Source organism: Narcine bancroftii, chromosome 12 (genome assembly GCF_036971445.1).
Source record: "Narcine bancroftii isolate sNarBan1 chromosome 12, sNarBan1.hap1, whole genome shotgun sequence".
Classification (NCBI taxonomy): Eukaryota; Metazoa; Chordata; class Chondrichthyes; order Torpediniformes; family Narcinidae; genus Narcine; species Narcine bancroftii.
Window position 1 is genome coordinate 21313184 of NC_091480.1, and position 23127 is coordinate 21336310.

Genomic DNA, 23127 nt, shown 5'->3' on the forward strand with positions numbered 1-23127 from the left:
CTGTGAACCTAATTTTCAGTTTTTTTTAAACAGAGGATAAAATTATATAAGTAGAAAACAATATTTTTTAAAAAAAGTGCTGATGGGTCAGATGAGATCCATTGCCTGCATTTGCTGTGCCACATGATAACAAAGCTTTATGTCTCAGTCTGTTTGAGCTCTGGGTTCCTGAGTTTGAGGAATAATTGAAAGCAGCTGAAAGATTTCAGGCATGTTTGTTCTAGGTGGTGGTCACCAGGGTACAGTGCTGCCAGAGCTTACAGGAGCGTCGCTCTGGCACTTCATGGGACGGCTCCAGCACCTCCTTGCCACCATTTTTGGTGAGCTCCGGCACTTAAAAATTTAGTACTGCACCCCTGGTGGTCACCAGAGCTGAAAGACTTTGGAAAATTGTAGGGAGAAGTGGGTAAGCAAGGGATTGGCATACAGTGCAGGGGAGAGCTGGCAGTAGGTTATTCATTGCTGAATAACATTAGGAGATGTCATTTTGAAGTGCAGTTTGGAATACACCAAGCCAGAATAGAACAAAAAAAAACTGGACATTAGGTAGAAATGCAGAGATGCTGGAAGATTCAACATTTGGGGGATATAGAGGCATTTGAGTCTGTCGTGTTTGCATGGTAATGTTGCCTCCAGTGCAGGATGTCATAGGTGAGATGTACAGTGTGCACTGGAGCAAAAAATGGCTAGATGTTACAGCCTTGCATCCTAATAACTTGCAGTCTTAGAATAATGAAAATTTGCCTTGGAGAGTGGATGTGAAAAAGGAGTCACGTGATGGAGTAAGAGGAGAGTGGATGTGAAACTTGAATGAACTGCAATCAAAAAGATAATTGGAGAAGGATGAAGTATTGTTTATGGTTATCAGACTGCATTCTCACCGTCATCAAAACTTCATGTTCCCTTGTGATGCATTTTGCCTCCAACAATTATGCCTTTGTCACAAGCCACCAGTTCCCAGCTTCCTGCTGGGCAGTCAGTAAGCTTTAGTTCATCCTAATATCCATTGTACTTATTTGAACCCTACACTAACTGCAACTCATTTCAGTGTCTTATTTCTGACACACATTGTGCCTTTGACAGCTACAAAGGCAAATTTCCTCAGTGACCTTGCTGTATAACCTTCCTCATCCTTACATTAAAGCATTGCTGTATAACCTTCCTCATCCTTACATTAAAGCATTGCTGTATAACCTTCCTCATCCTTACATTAAAGCATTGCTGTATAACCTTCCTCATCCTTGCATTACAGCATTGCTGTATAACCTTCCTCATCCTTACATTAAATCATTGCTGTATAACCTTCCTCATCCTTACATTAAAGCATTGCTGTATAACCTTCCTCATCCTTGCATTACAGCATTGCTGTATAACCTTCCTCATCCTTACATTAAAGCATTGCTGTATAACCTTCCTCATCCTTGCATTACAGCATTGCTGTATAACCTTCCTCATCCTTACATTAAAGCATTGCTGTATAACCTTCCTCATCCTTACATTAAAGCATTGCTGTATAACCTTCCTCATCCTTGCATTACAGCATTGCTGTATAACCTTCCTCATCCTTACATTAACGCATTGCTGTATAACCTTCCTCATCCTTGCATTACAGCATTGCTGTATAACCTTCCTCATCCTTACATTAATTTCCCTGAACGATAACCTCTGACTGGCATTTTGTGCACCCCCTTCTTCCTTTCATATAACAATTGTTTACACCTCCTTCTTTAAGATTATCCTTAAAAATGACCTTTTTGTCTGAGACTTGGATCTTTCAAACTGATACCTTATTTTGTTCCGCGTATTTCTGACTATACATGTGAAAAGCCTTGGGATGTTTTTCTTTGTTAGAGGCTCTACATAAATGTAAATTGACATCTTAGCAAAGCAAGAGCCTTCCCAGAGGAAGGTCTGTCACTCCATGTCATTGTCAAGCCCAGTTACAGTTTTAACACTTGATATGCATATACAAATAATTGGACAGGGTTCTATTTGGACATTGTGAATCAAGGAACTCTTATTTGACTAAGTGATAAAAACACTTCTTAAAACTAACTGGCCTGTGCAGCCTGGAACCTTGAGGATTTTTAAGATCCCTTTTTTGTCAGGTAATTAATACACAAAGTTCACTTTTGCTTGTAACAGCACAAAAGAAGTTACCACTAGCATTGCCCAGCACCCCATCATTGAAAGGGAATATTTTCAGAGACAGTGACTGTCTTCTGCGCTCCTCAACCTCTACAGCTGCATGGTCCGCTGTCATGGTCACCGTCTCTGTTGGGTCATCTCCCCAGGTTTCTCCTCAGCGGGGGAATGTCCCCCTGCTCTAGTGCTGGTCCACTAATCCCCAGAGCCCAAAAACTTAACAGTCCAGTGCCAAACATGGGTGACATCTTGGGCATGGAACTCTGTGGTTTTGCTAATGTTTTGAAAAAAAACCCACTGCCCCTGTTCTAAAGACCATTTAAAATCTAAATGGCTGTCATTACAACTGGGAGTGGAACCCTGCAGAGGAGCACTTTGTCTACACTCCCTGCTCTCCCGAGTCCGCACCTCCAACAGCTCCATCAGCACTGCATTTTGTTCCCATGGGGCCATCTGCCCCATTCACTTTTCCTGTGTATATCACCTGTTGACCTTGCATGGTTCCTCCAAAGTTTTCTTTTCCATCATGCTTTGTATTATTACTTTACGCTGGGATCTTACTTAAGACATTGATGTAGAATGTAAATGGCTAATTACTGAACCTGTGGTACTTCACTAGTTAATAGCTATGAAACATTTTCTTGATTTTCTTTCTCCTGTCCTGAACATGAAGGTTGCATTTACTTTGTAATCTGAGAGGATCCTTTCAAAATTTTGCAAACTCAATAAGATTTAAATCAATAAGCTATCTCTTGAGGTAGCCATTACTTTTCAAACCTTGGATGTAGGTCATCAGGTCCAGGAGATTAATCAGCATTGAAATCCCATTAATTTTTCTGGTATTATTGTCTTTATTAATACAATTTTTAATTTCCTCAGCCTAATCTCTTGAGGGATCTGAAGCCTTTTTCAACTTAACAAAAGTTCACTTTAACAATCTTAACTGCTGCAGTAATTCTCTCTGTCTGGAGTTTTGAGTACCATCAGGCTGAGGAACAGTTTCTTCCCATGAGCAGTGAGACTGCAAAAACAACTCTCTGTGATTCTAATATTTATTTCAATTTATGTACTTTGTATAGGTATCACTTGTCTGTATGTGTTATATCTGTATGCATGTTTTGCACTGTTCTACACCAAGGACTGGAGAACAGTTTCCTCAGGTTGTACTGGTAAAATCGGATGATAAACTTGAACTTGAGATTTGAATAAAGTTGATTGGAACTATTCACGTCAATGTCAAACTGCTAACTTGTGTTCTTCCATCCTCAAAATTTGTAGTAAACACACAAAAGTGCTGGATAAATTCAGCAGGTCCTGCAGCGTGCTTAGGAGGCAAATATATATGAATAAACCACCTTTCTGGCACAAGCCTGCAGGCATGACTACATTTGCAGGGTCTGGAAACTTCCTTCTTTCACTCTATTAGCTGCGATTATAATTTTTAAAATTATTATGCTTTTGTGTTTACTCAAAAATACTGTACAGTACCTATTAACTATAGGCCCTTCTCACTGCTTAGTTGTAATTTCATTGGTGCAGCTCCTTTAACAGCCTAATTTTCACTTGATCTTCAAGATTGGTGTTATGGTTGAGTGAGACCCTCCCAAGTCACGCACTATAACCTTTAGTTTTACCATTTTCATATTGCTTTATCACCTTTACCTTCTCTTCCAAATTGCTGGCGTCTTTGATTCTGTCAGAGGCTTGCTTTGGGGGAATTTGGGGCCATGATGCATTGTATATTTTCAGATAAAATTTAGACAATGAGATAACATGATGGTCCTGGCATAAATTTTTTATTAAGCACTTATGGTGACCGCGGACATATCTGTAACTGGATGTGACTCTGTCATACATTTAAAATGATCAGAAGGCAATTGACATATAGATTGTTGAAGCAAGGAATTATATGCTGTGGAGATTTAAGGGAATGCTGGAGGAGTGCATATGTCAGCCAAGAATGTCCGTATCAAATATTCTAAAAAGTGATTTCGTCAGAGCATAGGTGTGAGTTGGGTGGGAGAGATACTGCCAAGTCCTTACAATATTCCTTAAGTTGGTATCAGGGAATTAGAGATGAGACTTGATTTCATCAGTGAAGATATGTGAAGAATGAGCTAAGTATATTTGTAGTTTGACAAGTTAAACGTTCAGAGAAACATAGATCCAACTTTAAATTAACATATAAACATGGACTCAATCCAACTGGTTTGAAGGGAATTTCCTTTTGCTGACTCCTGATGGTAACAAGCATGAAATGTGACAATTCCCCAACATAATGGGAATTCACTATTTTATGTCTATGTTCCACTGGAGAATCTAATTATTTCCTCTGATGGTTCCAATTTGCTTTTTCCCTCCCCAATCAACATTAAAAACTGCTCTTGTAGATAATGGTTCATGAGTTTCTATGTACTCCTGCATTTTAATTAGTAAAATGACTCAAAACTTGTTCTTTCACAGCTGCTTTATTCATGCCATTGGTGACACTTTTTACATCTAGCTTGACTCTATCAGTGAAATATATTAAAATGATTGGGTTAACATCAAAGTCAAATGGACAAGAGTCTGACAGAAGGCAGATAAAAATATGGAGCAATACACCTGCACACACATCTTGTAAGATGACAAGAAGAACCTCACTTCCGTTGTTTAGAAAAAAAAAACATTTTTGCCAACCCCCAACATTTAAAAAGTTGAATAAGATCAACTTCAGTGGCTCTCAACCTTTTTCTTTCCACTCACGGACCACGAAGTATTCCCTAGGCCATAAGTGCTTTGTGATAAGTAAAGGATTGCTTAAGGTGGTTATGGGTGGAAATAAAAAAATTGGAAACCACTGTTTTAATCGTACCTACTTGATTCGTTATGTGCACAGTTTCACTTCTCCAAAGGAAATGGGCCAATGACAATTTTTCTCAAGCAAAATATTTCAGTAATAATTGGGTCTAGAGCAGTGATTCTCAACCACTCGCGTACCACCTTAAGCAAACCTTTACTAATCACAGAGCACCGATGGCATAGGGATAACTTAGTGATATGTGAGTGATAAAAAGATTGAGAACCACTGATCTACTTGTAAATAGTCACAAGCAGTTAATTCTGTAATTTTGTGAAACCAATAAAGAAGACGGGTTTGAGAATCAGATTATCCAGATTCAAGTACTTAGTTGAGGGGTTACCCAGAGAAATGGAAGTCCAAGCCCAAATACTTCGAGGTGTAAGGTACTTTACTGGAGATGAAAATGGGGCCCTGTGAATATATATCAAACATATAGAAAACGCCCGAGCCACAACTTAATGAGTTACATTTCTGCCGCTTTGTTGAGCCCAAATGACGAAATAGCAAATGTTCAGTCATCTGGAACTGGAGCGAATTGTTATTCAGCTTTAAAATGTACTATGGATGATGTTAAAGGTATATTATTAACTAGGTCTTGACTGTAGCAGAAGCACGGTTGGAAGGAGAATATTAAACCTACAATCTACAACACTTTTAGTCCATAGTGATCTCAATTCACATACAATAAATTTCATAAGTGAGGGGGGGGGGATAAAAAAAAATGCCTGCAATAAAACATTTGTGAAAAGTTACCATCAGAAAGATGAAGTGCTAAAGATCAAGGGAAAACAACTTAAGCTCACCTTTGGAGATAGGTCACCCAACCCAGAATGGAAGTAATGACAGTTATGGATTTGGCTGATATTATTCAATTTTAAAATCTCATCATACATAAAACTCGTACAAGTTGCCACTCAGGAGAGAGAGAGAGAGAGATCCTTCGACTTCGACGGGGAGGAACATTTGGGCATATTAGCCTTGATCTTTCATTGGCAATATATTCACTGAAGTGGCCCAGGATCTGGCATTCTCTTCATGATCAAAGGAGTGTTATCTCCTTTTTACCAACCCATTTTTAGAATCAAATCCTGAAAAACTGCAGCAATGTCCTGGGCAAAAATAATTGACCTGCAAAGTCAATTATCTTCTTCTGTGTCAGGAATGTGGTGTGCACCTCAAAATTCAAGTGTCTTTTTATAAATACAATTGGCCTGTTTTGCGGAAACTGCCAAAATGTTTGGCCTGGAAGTCAGCCTGAAGAAAACTGTCCTCCATCAGCCAGCTCCCCACCACGACTACCAGCCCCACCACATCTCCATCGGGCACACAGAACTCAAAACGGTCAACCAGTTAACCTATCTCGGCTGCACCATTTCATCGGATGCAAGGATCGACAACGAGATAGACAACAGACTCGCCAAGGCAAATAGCGCCTTTGGAAGACTACACAAGAGTCTGGAAAAACAACCAACTGAAAAACCTCACAAAGATTAGCGTATACAGAGCCGTTGTCATACCCACACTCCTGTTTGGCTCCGAATCATGGGTCCTCTACCGGCATCACCTACGGCTCCTAGAACGCTTCCACCAGCGTTGTCTCCGCTCCATCCTCAACATTCATTGGAGCGACTTCATCACCAACATCGAAGTACTCGAGATGGCAGAGGCCGACAGCATCGAATCCACTCTGCTGAAGATCCAACTGCGCTGGGTAGGTCACGTCTCCAGAATGGAGGACCATCGCCTTCCCAAGATCGTGTTCTATGGCGAGCTCTCCACTGGCCAGCGAGACAGAGGTGCACCAAAGAAGAGGTACACCAAAGAAGAGGTACAAGGACTGCCTAAAGAAATCTCTTGGTGCCTGCCAAGTGGTCTGATCTCGCCTCAAACCGTGCATCTTGGCGCCTCACAGTTCGGCGGGCAGCAACCTCCTTTGAAGAAGACCGCAGAGCCCACCTCACTGACAAAAGACAAAGGAGGAAAAACCCAACACCCAACCCCAACCCACCAATTTTCCCTTGCAACCGCTGCAACCGTATCTGCCTGTCCCGTTTCGGACGCCAGCCACAAATGAGCCTGCAGCTGACGTGGACATTACCCCTCCATAAATCTTCGTCCCCGAATCCAAGCCAAAGAATTGCCAAATGCAGCCTAGCTCTCGAGAACAGTCACTCTCTCTGCATCTTGGAAATTTAGCTCTCTTTATCCAAGTTTAAACTGGGGGCTTTAATGAAATCTACAGGGAAGTGATCCTCGTACAGTGCAAAATTAAACTCAGCATTTTCATTGATATACTAAAACCAAAGGTATTTAAACCATTTAGCTTGTTGCAGGAGACTACTATAATGGGTTCTGATCGCATCAACAATATTCCACTCAGCTGCAGAATACCTGTTCAAGAGGCAAACCAATTTGCAGTGGGCAGAGGTGAGGAAGGAAATTAAATAGGAGGTGATGCAGTTGAACAAATAGTTATTGAGTGCAGTTGACTGAATCGACATGCCGCTTCTGCAAGTTAGTGACTCCAACTGATTTTTTTAAATGCCAAAGCAAGAATCGTAGTTAAGGGGACTATATTCAATAATGATGTTCAGAGTGATTCTGAAACAGACACCTTTCAATAACATTTTCTAAACTAACACCGCACTGTATGTAATCCACGCTCCCTTTCAGCACGCAATTTAATACTGCCAAATTAGGCGCATTAAGCACCTATTTAATGTCAGAAGAGTGGATAAAACAGGACTCAAACTGCTTTTTTTGACAAATTTATCAGAAAACAAAGACAAGATTAGGAAATTATTATACAAATTTTCTTTTAATTAACATGGAGCTCATATTTTGGTGTTCAAGTAGCTTCCATTATTGATTGGGACAGAGTATTTCACTATTGCAAAATACTCATTAATTCCATTATCTATTTTCTTATTGTATTGAAATATAGGCATGCGCTGCTTAACATCTATGATATGTTCTGTGAAATTGGGTGTTATGCAATGTGAGATTTGTGTAAACTCCATATTATATACTTAGCAAAGCTATATGGGATACGGTAGTGTACCTGTAAACTTTTTATTTGTAAGTAGGGATTAGTGTGGAGACCGGCACAGGGCTCGACAGAGTAGGGAGTGATCAATGCGGTGACTAACAAGGGGCTGTGGGAAGAGAGCGGGGCAGTGGGATCAGTGTGGGACTGATTTAGGGCTGCGGGAAGACAGCGAGGCAGTCAGATCAGTTTGGGTACACAGTATACAATTTCCTATAGCTAGTGATCGCTTTTTCTAAATTGCTGCAGATTTGCTCTCAGTAACTGAATAATTATGGGACTACGGACGTATATGTGATTGGATGCTGCCCGAATGGATGTTAAGTGGCGCATATCTGTACTAAAATTTGTAAGCTACAAAATTGTAATAAATCATATACTAAACTACTTCAGGTTGCTTTTAAGCTTTGTAATTTATTGTCCAGATTAAAAGAGAAAATTAAACATCCTGATTCTAACAAAAATTTGAAAAAAATAAAGCTATACCAAAGTGAATTTGGTCAACATAGGACAAATCCGATTCAATGTTCAAAATGAAATCCAAAACATGACAGGTTCTAGTTTCCAACTGCACTGCAGACAGTGAATGTAATTGCCGAGCTTCAGATTAGAACTAATAATTAAGTTTTTTTAAAAAAGCAGAGCTGAACCCAATACTGTTATACAAGATAACTCCAATGCAGGAAGAGAACGGTCTTAAACGACAATGAATTCTTCAAAAGTAAAGTAACCACTGTATTTTGAAGTATAACCTGCTCTGATATTGACTTTAATCGAAGACAAACTTGTGTGATTTTGAGGCGTGCTTATCGATAAAAAAAGTTTTGGTTCTGATAGGACCTGGAGATGCTTTGAAACCTAGGCCAGTGCCTTGATTTTGACGAAAATTCAATGCTTTGTCAAATTCATTTTGAAGAATGCTGTTAAATTTCTGTTCTTCTTGTTTGTTAAGTGCCATGTTGGGCTTTCCAGAAACATGTCCAGTTGATGGAGGTTGATTTGATGATTTACATCCACCCATAAGTCTCAAGAATTTGTTTTTCTGATCCACACTTTCAAATGAGGCTGTGTCCCATTGTGTACCCGTGCGCTACAGGGGGAGGAAAATGTAAAAATGTTAGAACCTGACAAGAGGACTGTTTAAAAAGCACCAGGAAAGTAGGTGCTTGATTCTCATCAGGGATTGTTGAGTGTGGGACTTGGAACCAGAAGAGGACCGTTTAAAAAGCACTGATAAAGCTAGGTGCTGTCTGTTTCTCATTGGGAACAGAGAGAGTGGAACTTGGAACGAGAGGATGATTGCTTAAAAAGCACTCGCAAAGGCAGGTGCTTGTTTAAATTTCTCCATTGGCTAATTAGCTACAGCAATAAAGGGAAGAAGTTTAAATGGAGCAATCACTGTGGGAGTGGCCAGTGTAAGAGTGGAATTTTGAGGCTTTGGTACAGGAACTGAGGGAAGGAAAGGACAACCCTGTTGAGGAACAAAAGGAGGCACAGGTAAGGACAAGTTTTTCTATTTTATGGACAATGGGAGTGGCAGCCAAGGCACGGACATGCTTCTCTTGCAGAATGTGGATAGTTACGGAAGCCAACAGTATTCCTGATGACTTCAGCTATGGGATGTGCATCCAAATGCAACTCCTTGTAAAGTGTTAGGAAAATGGAGCTGGACTTGGATGAACTCTGGACCATTTGGGAGGAGATAGACAGGAGTTACAAGGATGGAATCACACCTAGAACGTATGAGGAAGTTCACTGGTTGAGTCAGGAGAGTGAAAAGGGACAGGCAGGCAGTGTCCCTTGTAGCCCTTTCCCTCAAATAACATGTATACCATTTTTTACACTGTTGAGTGGACAACCTTCAAGAGACAAGCCACAGAGCGGTAAAGACACTGGCACAAAGTCAGGCCCTGAAGTTAAGAAAGGGAGGAGAAGAGGTGACCTGTAGTGATAGGGTGTTCAGTAGTCGGGGGGGGGGGGGGGGGGGGAACAGATACGTGATTCTGTGGAAGAGATTGGAAATCCAGGATGGTATGTTGCCTCTCAGGATATCTCAGATCAAGTTCATAGCATTCACAAGAGGGAGGGTAAGCAGCCAGATGTCGTGGTCTATGTAGGGACAAATGACGTGGGTAGTAAAAGTGATTAGGTCCTGCAAAGTGAGTTCAGGGAGGTACATGTGAAGTTGAAGGACAGAAATTCCAGGGTTGTAATCTCAGGACTGCTAACCATGCCTCATGTTTCGGAGGTTAGAACTAGGAGGAAAATGCGGCTTAATCATTGGGCTCTCTTCCAGGGAAGGCGAGACCTGTAGAGGCAGGATGGTTTGCATCTGAACTGGAGGGGGACTAACATCTTTGTGGGAAGGTTTGCTAGTGCTGCTCTGGGGGGGGTTTAAGCAAGGGGATAGGAACCAGAGTTCCAGAGCAGAAAGTGGAGTGGAGGAAAAAAAAATTATGTTTATACTGGATATTAGAGTCAGAATTCAAAGGGTTGTGCATGGTGGAAATAATGTTCTCAGGTCCATCTATTTTAATGCAAGGAGTATTGTAGGAAAGGCAGATGAGTTTAGATCACGGATTGCAACATGGAATCATGACTGACTGTTAATGAAACTAGTTTGCAGGAGGGGCGGGACTGGCAGTTCATTGTTCCAGCGTTCCGTTGTTTCAGATCTGATAAGATGGGAGAGATGAAAGGGGGAAGAGTAGCATTGCTTGTTAGAGAAAATATCACATCTGTGCTCGGACAGGTCAGATTAGAGGCTACATGGATAGAGTGGAGGAATGGGAAAGGTATGACCATATTAATGGGGTTGTATTAAAAAACAACCTAACAGTCAGCAAGAGGTGGAGGAGCAAATCAGCAGGAGGATAGGAGAGAGCTGAGGAAACAAAGCTGTGATACTAGATGATTTTTAACTTCCCACATATTGTCTGGAACTCAGTTGCTGTAAAAGGGCTGGATAGCTTGTTTATCAAATGTGTTCAGGAAAGTTTTATAAATCAATATATCGAGGTACCAACTAGAGAGAGTTCAATACTGGATTCCTATTAGGGAACGAGACACGAAAGGTGACAGAATATGTGTAGGGGTATATTGGGTCTAGTGATCATAATGGCTTTAGTTTCAAGATAATTATGGATAAGGATAAGTCTGGTCCTCAAGTTGAGATTTTAAATTGGAGAAAGGCCAATTTTGAGGAAATGAAGAAGGATCTAGAAAATGTGGATTGAGGTAGGTTTTCTGGCAAGGATGTGCTCAGGAAGTGGAAGTCCTTTAAAGGTGAAATTTTGAGAGTACATCTTGTATGTTCCTGTGAGTATTAAAAGCAAAGTTAACAGTAATAAGGAACCTTGGTTTTCAAGGGATATCGGGGATTTGGTTAATAAGAGAGAGAAGTATAGCAGATATAGGCAACAATGGGCAAATGAGACACTTAAGGAGTTGCTTGTAATTATATCAATGATCTAGATGATAATGTTTTAAGTTGGATCAGTAAGTTTGTGGATGACACAAAGATTGGAGGTGTAGTGGACAGTAAGGAAGGCTTTCAAAGGGATCTGGACCAGCTGGAAAAATGGGATGCAAAATGGCAGATGGGATTCAATGCAGACAAATGTGAGGTGTTGTATTATAACCATATAACCATTTACGGAGCGGAAACAGGCGAAAAGACAAACAAAGGAAGAACATGCACAGTAAATGGTAAGGCACTGAGGAGTGAGGTAGAACAGAGGAATCTTGGAATACACATACACAATTTCCCTGAAGTAGCGTCACAAGAGAAAATCGTAAAGAGAGCTTTTAGCACATGGCCTTCATAAAACAAAGTATTGAGTATAGGAATTGGGACTTTGTGGTATAAAGTTATACAGGATATTGGTGAGGCCAAATTTGGAGTTTTGGTCACCTAACTATCTGAAGGATATCAATAAAAATAAAAGAGCACAGAGAACTAGGATGTTGCTGGGACTTGAGAAACTAAGTTACAGGAAAAGTTTAAACACGTTAGGACTTTATTCCCTGGAGTGTAGAAGAATGAGAGATTTGATAGAAGTATACAAAATTATGATGGGTATAGATAAATGCAAGTGTGCATTTTCCATTGAGGTTAGCTGAAATACAAACCAGAGGACGTGGTTTAAGGGTGAAAGGGGAGAGGTTTAGGGGGAAACACGAGAAGGAATTTCTTCATACAGAGAGTGGTGGGAGTATGGAATGACCTGACAGCTTAAGTGGTGAATGTGGGCTCAATTTTAATATTTAAGAAAAATTTGGACAGGTACATGGATGGGAGGGGTATAGAATGGGTGCAGGTCAGAAGGACTAGGCAGAATAGTTTGGCACAGACTGGAAGGGCTAAAGGGCCTGTTCTCTGTGCTGTAAAGTTCTCTGGTTCTAATATTCCAACTGTATAATCCATCACAAGATTCATGGCATCTTCACCAATTTAATGCTTGCAATTGGAAATGGACAACAATGGGTTTGATATAAAGTAATAAGCACCCATGAAGTTTTAGCAGTTTACTGGGTGAAGAGGCAGAAGACATTTCAGAAATGTGTGCACTTCACGCAGATGTAGCTACGTAAGCTAGGGCACTTTCAGGCCGTCAACAGGATAGACAAATGCAGAGGAGCTTGCTGTAGTGATGGCCCTGGGCTCTGAAGGTGAATATAATTTTGGGGCTTCTTGAGCTCTACTGCCAGTAAAGGTGCAGATTCCGATTGTTCCACTCCAAAAGTACAAGGCTCCTATGTTTGTTGACAGCCTTTAATATGAAGAGTGTAATTCTATCATCTGATGTAGCAGGGCAAAAATATTTAAGTTACAGAATTAAGAGCAAAGAACAGGCCACTTGGCCCATTTGCCTGCTCCAGACTGTTGATCTTTCACTTCAGTGATTTTCTCAAACAAGCCCCATATTCTTGTATTTTCTTGATATCTAAAACGCTATCCATTTTAGCCTTGCATATACCAGTGAATTTGCCTGCACAGCACCTTTTGCATGATGAAACTTATTCACATTTCTATCCTGAATGGCTGAATCCTTACTATGGCCCCTGGCTTGAGAAACTCTAGCTCAGGAAATGTCATCCATAGCAACGCAATTTAAAAAAAACGTCTCTTTACAAAAGAGGACCCTGATCTAGGTTCATTTTGTGTATCAGGGAAGAACAGGGAGGAATTTAGCCTCTATACCCTGCAGAATAATAGTTTACATTGCTAGCACCATTTGTAAATGCCCAGACCTACTAGTTAGCTGTCTGACACTTGCAGATATAGGCTGCTTGTAAAAGCGATTCAAACTTAAAAACCGTATAGGCTTCTGATGCAAGTTTTCTTTCATGTAGCTAATCGAATACGGGTAATTCAAATTTTAATAGATGTCTTTAAACCTATAGCCAAGGAACTAGAGAAGCATCTGAAAGTTCATCAGCTTATTAACCTGAAGCCTGATTTTAAGCCTACTGTAACATTTTGTAATAATATCCATTGCTCTTGGTTTATTTTAACAAGCCACCAAGTAGTGTATACGCACCAATGTCTTCATTTCAGAAGGGACGGTCTCTGGAATATCAGTTTTACTCGATTCTCGATCAACTTCTTCTTGCAAAGCCTGCCGTCTCGCCTAAAATAAAATGTTAAAGTTTGGACATTTTTTCCATGTAATATTTGAAATATATGTAAATAAGAGGTATGGTTAGAGAATGCTGAAAACTTAGATTTCAATATATATATTTTGATTTTAACAAACTTAAAACCTCTCGCAAAATTGCTGAATACAGCAGCTTGGAGCAAAAAAAAGTTAATTTTGAGGTACTGGTCATTTTAAATGGAAGCAATTTGTGTGCTGTGAAGATGAACAACTCCTTTCAACCAAGAGGTCGTTGGCAGAATGACCCTTTTCCTCTGCTGTGTTCCTATGATCTATCAGCTTTTTGCAAAGTCATAATTAGGCCACTCCTTAGTAGGAGTTACATTTAAGTGAATGTAAAAGACACAGGTACTCCCCGACTTACGACTGTAATTAGGACCAAAGGATCAGCCGTATCTCAAAATGGACGCAAGTCCCTATGTGCACAGGAATCAAGATGGGCGCGCCCAGCCTATGGATCCCAGGATGCCGACTAAAAAGGGTAAGTACGCATATATTGGCTCTTACATGCACTGTATCCCTGTTATAGTTTGTCAAATACGACATAAACCGTGCAACTATGTATTTTTTAAAATTTGGTCGTATGTGCCGATAGACGCAAGACATGCAAGTCACAAGTCGGGGAGTACCTGTACTGCTGGAAGTTAAGGAAAGCTCTATGGTGTTCTCAGCAACAATAATCCCTCAACTGAACAGGTATCATGTTATTTATCTCCATCACATTTTGAAAAATACTTACAGAAAAATTACACTTCAAAAAATTAGCTGCAATTCCCAAGGGAATGCAAGACATTATACAAGGGCTTTTAATTTTGCCATCAATCCTCCTATTTCTCCCTCGCATTCAAGTTTATTATCAACTGATTGTACATGTACAACCAGACTAAAATGTTTCCCTGCATCATGGTGTACACATACACACATAACACAGCACATAATATGCATACATTGAAGTACCAGCATGTATAAATATTCTGAAATAATTTACTCATTAATATAAGAGATCAAGATTACAGGATACCATTAAAAGTTAAAGGAAATGTTACTTATCCTAATCATTTAAGAATTTATTTCATGGAAATATAAAATACTAGTTAGCATTGCTGACAATTTCAATCTTAGAATTAACCTATATTTCCTGCAGGGTTATTATGGTTACACATTTAAACTTTTATTTACAAATTATCATTGAGGAATCAAGTTCATATATTATATTTTGGTACCTTATGAGTAAATGGGACAAATATTCATAAATACCTCAGCTTTGATACATTCAACCTTTGGATTTCAGTTTAATGCATTTGGAATGCTCCTATTGACTTCATTTTGCCTCATTTAAAAAAGAATCAATTAAGGTTCTGACTTCAAATTGCTATCCATTGTCCCTTGTTAGGAGTATTGCTGCAAGGATGGAAATGGATTGGATTTAACAGTGATTAATAGAGTCCATTAAAACTTATTTTAACATGAGCAATAGGAGGGAAAGTGCAGCTGGCACCATGTGAACCAAACTTCAATAAAGGTACAATCTTTTTATGAAAGGAATTTAAAAAAAAAATTGACAATCATAAAATACCTTCACCTGAAATCAAGGTAACTGCAGATGTTATTAACCTGAAATAAAAACAGAAAATGCTGGAAATAATCAGCAGGCCAGGCAGCGTCTGTAGATCAAGAAATGAAGGTTTAAGTTGCAGGGCAACTTTTATCTGAACAAGAGTTCTGACAAAGGGTCATTAATTTAATCCTTAATTCTTTTCTATCTTCAAATGATATTCAACCGGTATATTTTGAACCTCAAATATAATACTGTGTTGACAGAAAAAGATGATCAGAAACCCATCTTTTGTACCTTGTCTATTGTCACTTCAAATAAATTTCCTTTTTTTTCAGACATAATCTGCAAATCTTCACTTTCACACTGCTCTTCTTTTACCTGAAATAACAAAATTCAGTAACATTTCACTTCAGCAAACATCTATACACAAAAGAGCACTAATGCAAATAACTTCATTTCACAAACTGCTTTCAAACAGAAATAGTGCTTGAGAGGGTCGTGCCTTCATGGTTCAGCCACAAAATATTGCAGAACAAATTTCTTTAAAATATGTTACAAGATGAAAATTATTTTGGTTTACTTTAAAACCTTGGGGCCCAGGTGAGGTTTCCTTCTGTTTCCTTTTCATTTTCTTTTTACTTTTTACAGATTCTTCAGGAACACTTAATGCTTTTGCCTGCTTTTCCCCTTCTCCAGTCACCTTTGTTGGAGAATTGTGTAATTTACAAACATTTTGAGTTTTGTCCACTTTATTCTTCTCTTTATCTAATTTCTCAATTTCTTCCTTGTCAGCACTAAGTGCTCTTTTTCTTTTCTTCTTTTTAGATTTTGTAGTGCATTCAGTGGCACTTTCAATTTGTTCTATTCCTTTTCTCTCATTCTCCACTGCTGAAGGTTCACAGTGTTCTGGTTCCAATAGATGCCTTTTTGAATGAAGCTTTTCCTTCTTTTTCTTTTTGGTGTATTTTTTATCTGTCCTGTTGATCTTATTGTCCACGGTTTGTTCATCTTTTTGCTTCCTCACATCTGCTTGGATAAATTGGTCATTCCCAGTTTTGAGGTCAGTGGAATGTTTGTCTCTTTTTTGTTTCTTTGATTTTTCATCTTCATACATTTCAATATTCCCTGTATGTGACCGCTTCTTTTTCTTAATACTTTTATTATCTGCATTACAAGGCGTTTCTGTCATTTTGATTGGAGTGCCAGATAAAGTCTCAGTATTTTCCATCAAGCCTTCTTCCACATTTAAATGTTTCACATGCTTTGTCATTTTCTTAACATGACATTTGGATTCATTTTGAACTCTGCTTGTTTCAACGTCACATGTGTTTCTATTAATCTCCTCATTAATGGTTTGTGGGCCAGTATAATGATCTGGTTTAATTTTTTTTTTCTTTTTCTTTTTTAAAGCACCACACAAGTCCTCCTGATTGTTTTCTGGTGGATTCTCATCCTTTGTTAAATTTTTCTCCTTCTTGGATCCTTGATCTTCTGTAATGCTCAAGCTTTTAGATTTGCTTTTCTTTCTTTTAACTGATTTTTGATCATTGCATATTTCAGGGTAAGAGGGAAGTTCCAATTCATTTGACTTATTTGGAATAGTTTTCTCTTTGTGGTTTTTCTTTTTCTTCCCTTCAGATTTGTGTTTCTCACCACATTCTTCATTCTTGTTATTGGTGGCAATTATTTCAATTTGTTCTTTACTCTTTACAGATTTTGATTGAGTAGCTTTAATGCCATTTTTGGACATCCTGGGGGGAAAAAAAACATTAATGCCATGATTAGTTTTGCACTTTATTAATATAATCCACAAATGACTAAATATAATGTTTAATGTTCCATACATAGCTTGCTGCAAAAACTTTCAAAGTTTTGAGGATCACAAATATTTTACCTTCTGTATTTAATTCAACAGCTTATTTATTAAATTATTTACCTGTCAATTTTTTTTAAAAGAAAATGCCTGACTTTAGGATGAATATGTCGAAGTTGGTATTAATACCATTTCATTTGATTTGATCAAGCCATTAGAATACTTAGATCCTGGTGCTTAGAATGCATTTTATTAAATTCTGCCTTGCACTATTTTCCTTTCTTTTTAAAATATTTTTATCGATAAGTATTCAATAAAAAAATACATTTATATTGCTAAAGAGCTACAAGGTTACAAATGATGATGATGAAGTGCAACATGATACAATAGAACCAAACAAAAAAGAAAAAAAAATTCTAAACCCCTTCCCTAAGCAAGGGTGAAGGTTGACATTTAAAAAAATTCAAGTGGCATAATCTTGGAGAGATTATTTTTAAATTAAAATTGGAACCCAGCCCTTTCTGCAAAACTGTGATTATGATTTTATACGAACTTCAATTCAACGTGTCGCATTTTATCCTTTTCTTTGCTAATGGCCAGATGCGCAAATTGATTCAATGGAAAGACAATATTTCACCTACACATGCACAATGGTTAAGGGATATTATGTCTTGTTTAAACTTGGAAAAATTAGATATGCTCAAATTCCAAAGATTATGGGGCTCGTTCATGGACTACAATCATAACCTTAAGAGTTAGTGTTGATTTGGAATTTTGACCTGGTGCTGTCTCTAAGATTATGCCAATATTTTTCAAATAAGTTAAAAGTATTCATCTGTGTTTCTTAAAAGTATAAAGCAGCACAAAATTGTAAGGCACAGTGAATTACATTGCTCAATTGTTAAGGGGCTTGGGAGTAAACTCTCACAAATCTTTAAAAATGTTAGGACAAATTGAGAAAGCTATTAAAACCAACATAAATACAACTATAAACAATTAAAGGTGAAAAAATTAGATTTAATGGGTATGCCTCATTCACAGTATTGTGTGTAGTTCTGGTCAACTATATATTTAAAGCCTTGAAGTATTATCAAGACAAAGGCCATCAGTTGAACAAATTGGATTTGTTTTTCTTAATCTCACGCTGGCCTCAATAAGCAGGGTTTCTCGAAATTGAAAACAAGAATAAACATTTCTTTTGTGTTCGATTGATTAAACATGGGCTTTTTATGAAAGGATAGGCAAATTGATCTTCAACAAGAACTGAATCAGTGGACAAATATTCACATCAGGTCCTCTGAAGTTTAACATGTTGGCAAAGTATAAATGGTGTTTATGGTTGATAATTTAAAGGACTTGAATCGCTGAGAAAATTCCCTAATCTCGTTTTGATCTGGCCACTTGCCATGTTTCTTAAAAGGCAAGTAGCAGATAATATCATAATCTGATAAATGAGCAGAAATCTGGGCAATCTTCATATACCAGTTTTCTGGAAAAATCTTACAAAAAATACAAAACCCACCCTCAGTATTCAAAAATATATAGTGCAAACTCTAACGAATGAATTGTTTGTAAAACAATACATGAATGACTGAAATGATAATTACACTGACAATTTCTAACCATGAACAGAAAAGCTTTGCTATCTCAATGACCTCAAAGTTAAAAGGAAAAATGTCACTGTTAAATGCGCATATACTGTTATGCTTCATTTTGGAGTCTTCCATGCTTTTGCCATATGTTAATATTTCAGAAATATACACATGGTCTTTAATAACAGAATGATACAACATAAGAAGCCATTTGGAACTCTGCACCAGTTTGGGAATCATCTACTGGGGACACAGACTGGGAGAATGTTTCATTAAAGCACCTTTGCAATAGCGGGGGCCTCTCAGTGGATAACCATTTCAATTTCTATATCGACATGCACTGCCAAGCCGAGGCCACCCATGAATCGGAGGAACAACTAATATTCCGCCTGGGCACTCTCCAACTAGATGGCATTAACATCAACTTTTCTGGTTTCCATTAGACCCCTCCCCTGTCTCCCTCTCTTTTACTCTCCCTGTCTCCTTTCCATCCTCTTCCCTCTCCATTCAGAGAGCTATCTCCTCTCACCCTATCACTTCCCATTATTTTCCTCTTCTGTCCTCAAATCCATATCCACCCAAGATCACTTGTCTGTGGGGCTGTGCTCCTCCCCCAGCCCATCCCATTACCATTTTATTCAGGCATCTGCCTTCTTTTTTCTCATTCTTTGACAAAGGGCTCAGGCCCAAAATGTTGGTTATGCATCTTTATTTTTGCTGTATAAAGAATGCTCCAGCACTTGTCTGTTTAAATAGCATTCACAGCATCTGCAAACTTCCTGCAATTAATCTTATTTTCTCACAGCCTTCCAAATTATTATTCTCTTTCTTTTGAAAGACATCACTGATTCAGATCAGTTGAAAAATTTTTTCCTGCAGTGCATTTCAGATCAATTTGTTGCAAATAAAAATCCTCAATTTGGATCTGGTGTCTTCACCAGAGAGGTTAGTGGGGACTTCAGTGAATGGTGGAAAAAGATTGAGAATGACCTATTTTCCTTGCACTCTCCGCTTGCCTATATTTCTGCTATTCGAAATATTTCCTTCCAAATCAACTTTTATCAAAACACCTGATGGTTGTTACACAATTCTAAAAAGCCATTCATTCAACCTGGGCGAGGAGCTCAACAACCTACTTCTCTTCTCTTCCCAAGTCTTTTGGTCCATTGCAACAATCTCTGCATCCACAATGTACATGTGGAATCCTTCCTACAGTATACAGTAGAAATCTGAAAATCCAGACTGTTCGGGGATTGAGTTGGTCTGGAATTTTGGATTTTCCGGATTTTTGTGCAGTACTTTTAAAGTTCAAATTTAAGCAGGAATAAAGAAAAGAAAAACAAGTAGATTTTGATAGTTTACTCATTAGCAAATACAGCATGCTTCATTTATCAAAACGATCAGTTTTAAAGAAAAATAAAGTTGCCGCTTGTTGACGCTGTGCATCCATGGGGCTTAGACATGCATGCTCACACACAAGACGGCTAAATTTTAAAAGTTTGAGTTTTCAACAAGTCCAGATTCTCAGATGGTCTGGATTTCTGGCATCAGGATTTCATCTGTTCATTCCTTCTACATACTCCATATGTCTGTTGCACATACCTTTCTAAATTTTATGTCATCTATACACATGTAAATAAACACAGGTATCAATATTGTGAAAATCAGTTTATTTGTGTACTTCAAATTAGCACTGGCCTAAACTGATTCTATGCCTTTCCATTTCCTTTATTCTGAAATCAATCATTCAGAATTGTTCTAATTTTTGGTCATGTATGTAATACATTAATCCTTTCTTACTTTAAACTTGCCAACTAAATTCCTTGTTTTCTTTGATCTTCTGCTTAGTCCCTGTCTATTTGTTGCTGTTTATATTTTAATTTCTGATATCCATGAATCTACCCTCATTCTTTCTTTATAATCCTCCTCTGCACTTTATATTTTTGAATATTTTAATTTTGTTTTTTTTAAAAATAAATATACATATCAAAATTTTCCATTTTCAAGATATATATATTTTTTAAATGTTTTCTTACAAAACAATACACAACAGCTCCTTCACTGTCACTCCCTTCACAATATAAATTCATATTGTCAGGACAAGAACGAACTCCAGAGGGTTGTTAACTCGGCCTGCGACGTCACAGGCACTCCGTCGAGGACATCTACAAGAGATGGTGTCTTTTTTTAAAAAAAAGCAGCTTCAATCTGCTAACATTGGGGAAAAGGTAACAGGAGCCTAAAGACAAGCACTCAACAGCACGAGGACAACTTCTTCCCCGCTGCCATCAGATTCTTGAATGATCAATGAACCCAAGATACTGCCTTACTTTTCGTGCACGATTATTTATATTTTTTTTGATGGTGATACTCTGAATGTCTGCACTAGAGATGATGCTGATGCAAAACACCGAATGTTATGATTTGCTCATGATAAGTAAATTCTGATTCTAGACCAGTGTGTTTCACTACATCTGCCCATGAAAATGGTGTGCTATTTTCCAGATTGCACATCATTTGTAAAATTAACTACAATGCAGAAATAAAGAGTTTATTTAAAAAAAAATTACAAGCTTAAAGCTATTTTAGAATTTTCATTAAATGTTTTGGAAGCTGGTGTGAAATGGACTGTGGCATGAAGATTATGCTCAGTACCCCCCCCCCCCCCCAAGAATGAAAGGATAATTCAAGAATCATCTTGAATTTACTAATTGTACCTTGGTACCAGAATCAAAATCTTCTATTTCTTCCAAAATAAATCTGTCAATGTCATCCCATCGTATTGCTTTGATTTTTTTTATCGTGCAAAATACTTTCTGCGGTATGTTTATGGGGAATTATTTATGGGGAATGGGGCAATTCTAATTACAAAGATCTATGAAAACTCTGAACTTGAAACACAATCAGTTGATCTTGACTTCATGCCTCAGGCCGTTTCTCCTTCTCGCTCCTCAACTTCATGAAAACGAATTGGCACCGATGAGTAATTTTGCAGCTAAATAAATAAATCAGTTGAAATAGTGAACGTTAAATAACTCTCACTTGTTGCCAAAAAGTGAGTTAAAAACAAACCTGGGCCTTCCTTCGCTCGACACACACGTGTGAACCGGAGATTCCCGACGTCCCCCTGCTGCGGCTGTGCCGCGCGGTGCATGGTGGGCAATAGGTCTGTATCCTAGCAACGGTGGCCGACAAACATGGCGCAGTGATCGGGAACCCCGAGGAGAAGAGTTTGTGGCGTGAAATCTGCGCAGGTAGGAGTGCCCGAGGTCCGCCCCGGGGGAGGTGGAGGGGGAGGCGGGGAGGGGGAGGGGTCGTTGCATCCGGCCCAAGATTGCACACTTAAAAAAAAAGACCCAGCGGTGAACTCCGTTAGAGTGAAACAAGACGCTGTCGTAGGAGTGTTGGAGAAACACTGCAGGCCTTCCCCCTAATCCACTCCTCGCCCTCCTACCCACTCCCCCCACCCCTTCTCCTCCCTCCACCCACTCTCCCCACTCCTCCTCCTCCCCCCCACATCCCCCCCCCCACCCTCCTCTCCCCCACCCCCACCCCTCCTCCTCCCCCCACCCCCACCCCCTACCTCCTCCCCTCCCCCACCCCTCCTCCTCACCCCCACCCCCTCCTCCTCCCCCCACCCCTCCTCCTCCCCCCACCCCTCCTCCTCCCCCCACCCCTCCTCCTCCCCCACCCTCCTCCTCCCCCAACCCCTCCTCCTCCCCCCACCCTCCTCCTCCCCCCACCCCTCTCCTCCCCCACCCCTCCTCCTCCTCCCCCCACCCCTCCTCCTCCTCCCCCCACCCCTCCTCCTCCTCCCCCACCCCTCCTCCTCCTCCCCCCACCCCTCCTCCTCCTCACCCCACCCCTCCTCCTCCTCCCCCCACCCCTCCTCCTCCTCCCCCACCCCTCCTCCTCCTCCCCCCACCCCTCCTCCTCCCCCCCCCCCTCCTCCTCCCCCCCCTCCTCCTCCCCCCCCCCTCCTCCTCCCCCCCCCCCCCCCCCCCTCTCCTCCCCCCCCCCTCCTCCTCCCCCCCCCCCCTCCTCCTCCCCCCCCCCCTCCTCCTCCCTCCACCCCACCTCTCTCCCCCCACCCCTCCTCCTCCCCCCACCCCTCCTCCTCCTCCTCCATTCTCCCCCCCTCCCATTCCCCCCCCCTCCCATTCCCTTCCCCCTCCCACCCCCCCCACTTTTGGTTCCTCCAGCACTTGGGTGGACTTCCCTGTTCAGGGAGCATTTTGTGAAGAGGACACAATAGAGTTGGCGCCCATCAAATTAAGAAGCAGAATCTGAAATTCAATAAAATGTTGGAACTCCTCAAGAGTTATATTTCACTTTAGAGTAAAGTCTGCAGGCTCAGATTTTTTTTTCTCTCTGATTCAGTGATTGAAGTTTTAAAAAAAAAACCAATGCTGGAGAATCTAATCAACTCAAACAGTGTACTTCATACGTTTATTTTTTGTATATAATCTGT

General features: G+C 39.8%; 2 protein-coding genes across 2 annotated transcripts in view; one reads left to right on the top strand and one right to left on the bottom strand.

Annotated features, from left to right (window-relative positions):
* Nucleotides 1–7786: 7786 nt before the first annotated feature.
* LOC138747477 (lysine-rich nucleolar protein 1-like) lies at nucleotides 7787–21905 on the bottom strand. Its single transcript, XM_069906729.1, has 5 exons — nucleotides 21729–21905; nucleotides 15832–17002; nucleotides 15546–15629; nucleotides 13577–13666; nucleotides 7787–9123 (listed from the first exon to the last, which is right to left on the bottom strand). The coding sequence occupies exons 2-5, from the start codon at nucleotides 16999–17001 to the stop codon at nucleotides 8803–8805; spliced, it is 1665 nt and encodes a 554-aa protein (XP_069762830.1). The 5' UTR covers nucleotide 17002; nucleotides 21729–21905; the 3' UTR covers nucleotides 7787–8802.
* iqck (IQ motif containing K) overlaps nucleotides 20831–23127 on the top strand; it is a 67169-nt gene continuing 64872 nt past the window's right edge. Inside the window, exons 1-2 of the mRNA XM_069904873.1 lie at nucleotides 20831–20884; nucleotides 21823–21910. Of these exons, the coding sequence (XP_069760974.1) occupies nucleotides 20831–20884; nucleotides 21823–21910 (142 nt within the window). The remainder of the gene's footprint in view (nucleotides 20885–21822; nucleotides 21911–23127) is intronic.

Bases quoted from the DNA above. Each gene is read 5' to 3' on its own strand.
- LOC138747477 (XM_069906729.1), bottom strand. From the start codon at position 17,001: ATGTCCAAAAATGGCATTAAAGCTACTCAATCAAAATCTGTAAAGAGT. The intron at 13,667-15,545 runs GTACAAAAGATG...ATTTTATTTTAG, and splicing joins TTGAAGTGACAATAGACAAG to GCGAGACGGCAGGCTTTGCA. The intron at 9,124-13,576 runs GTGCGTATACAC...CTCCCCCTGTAG, and splicing joins CTTCTGAAATGAAGACATTG to CGCACGGGTACACAATGGGA.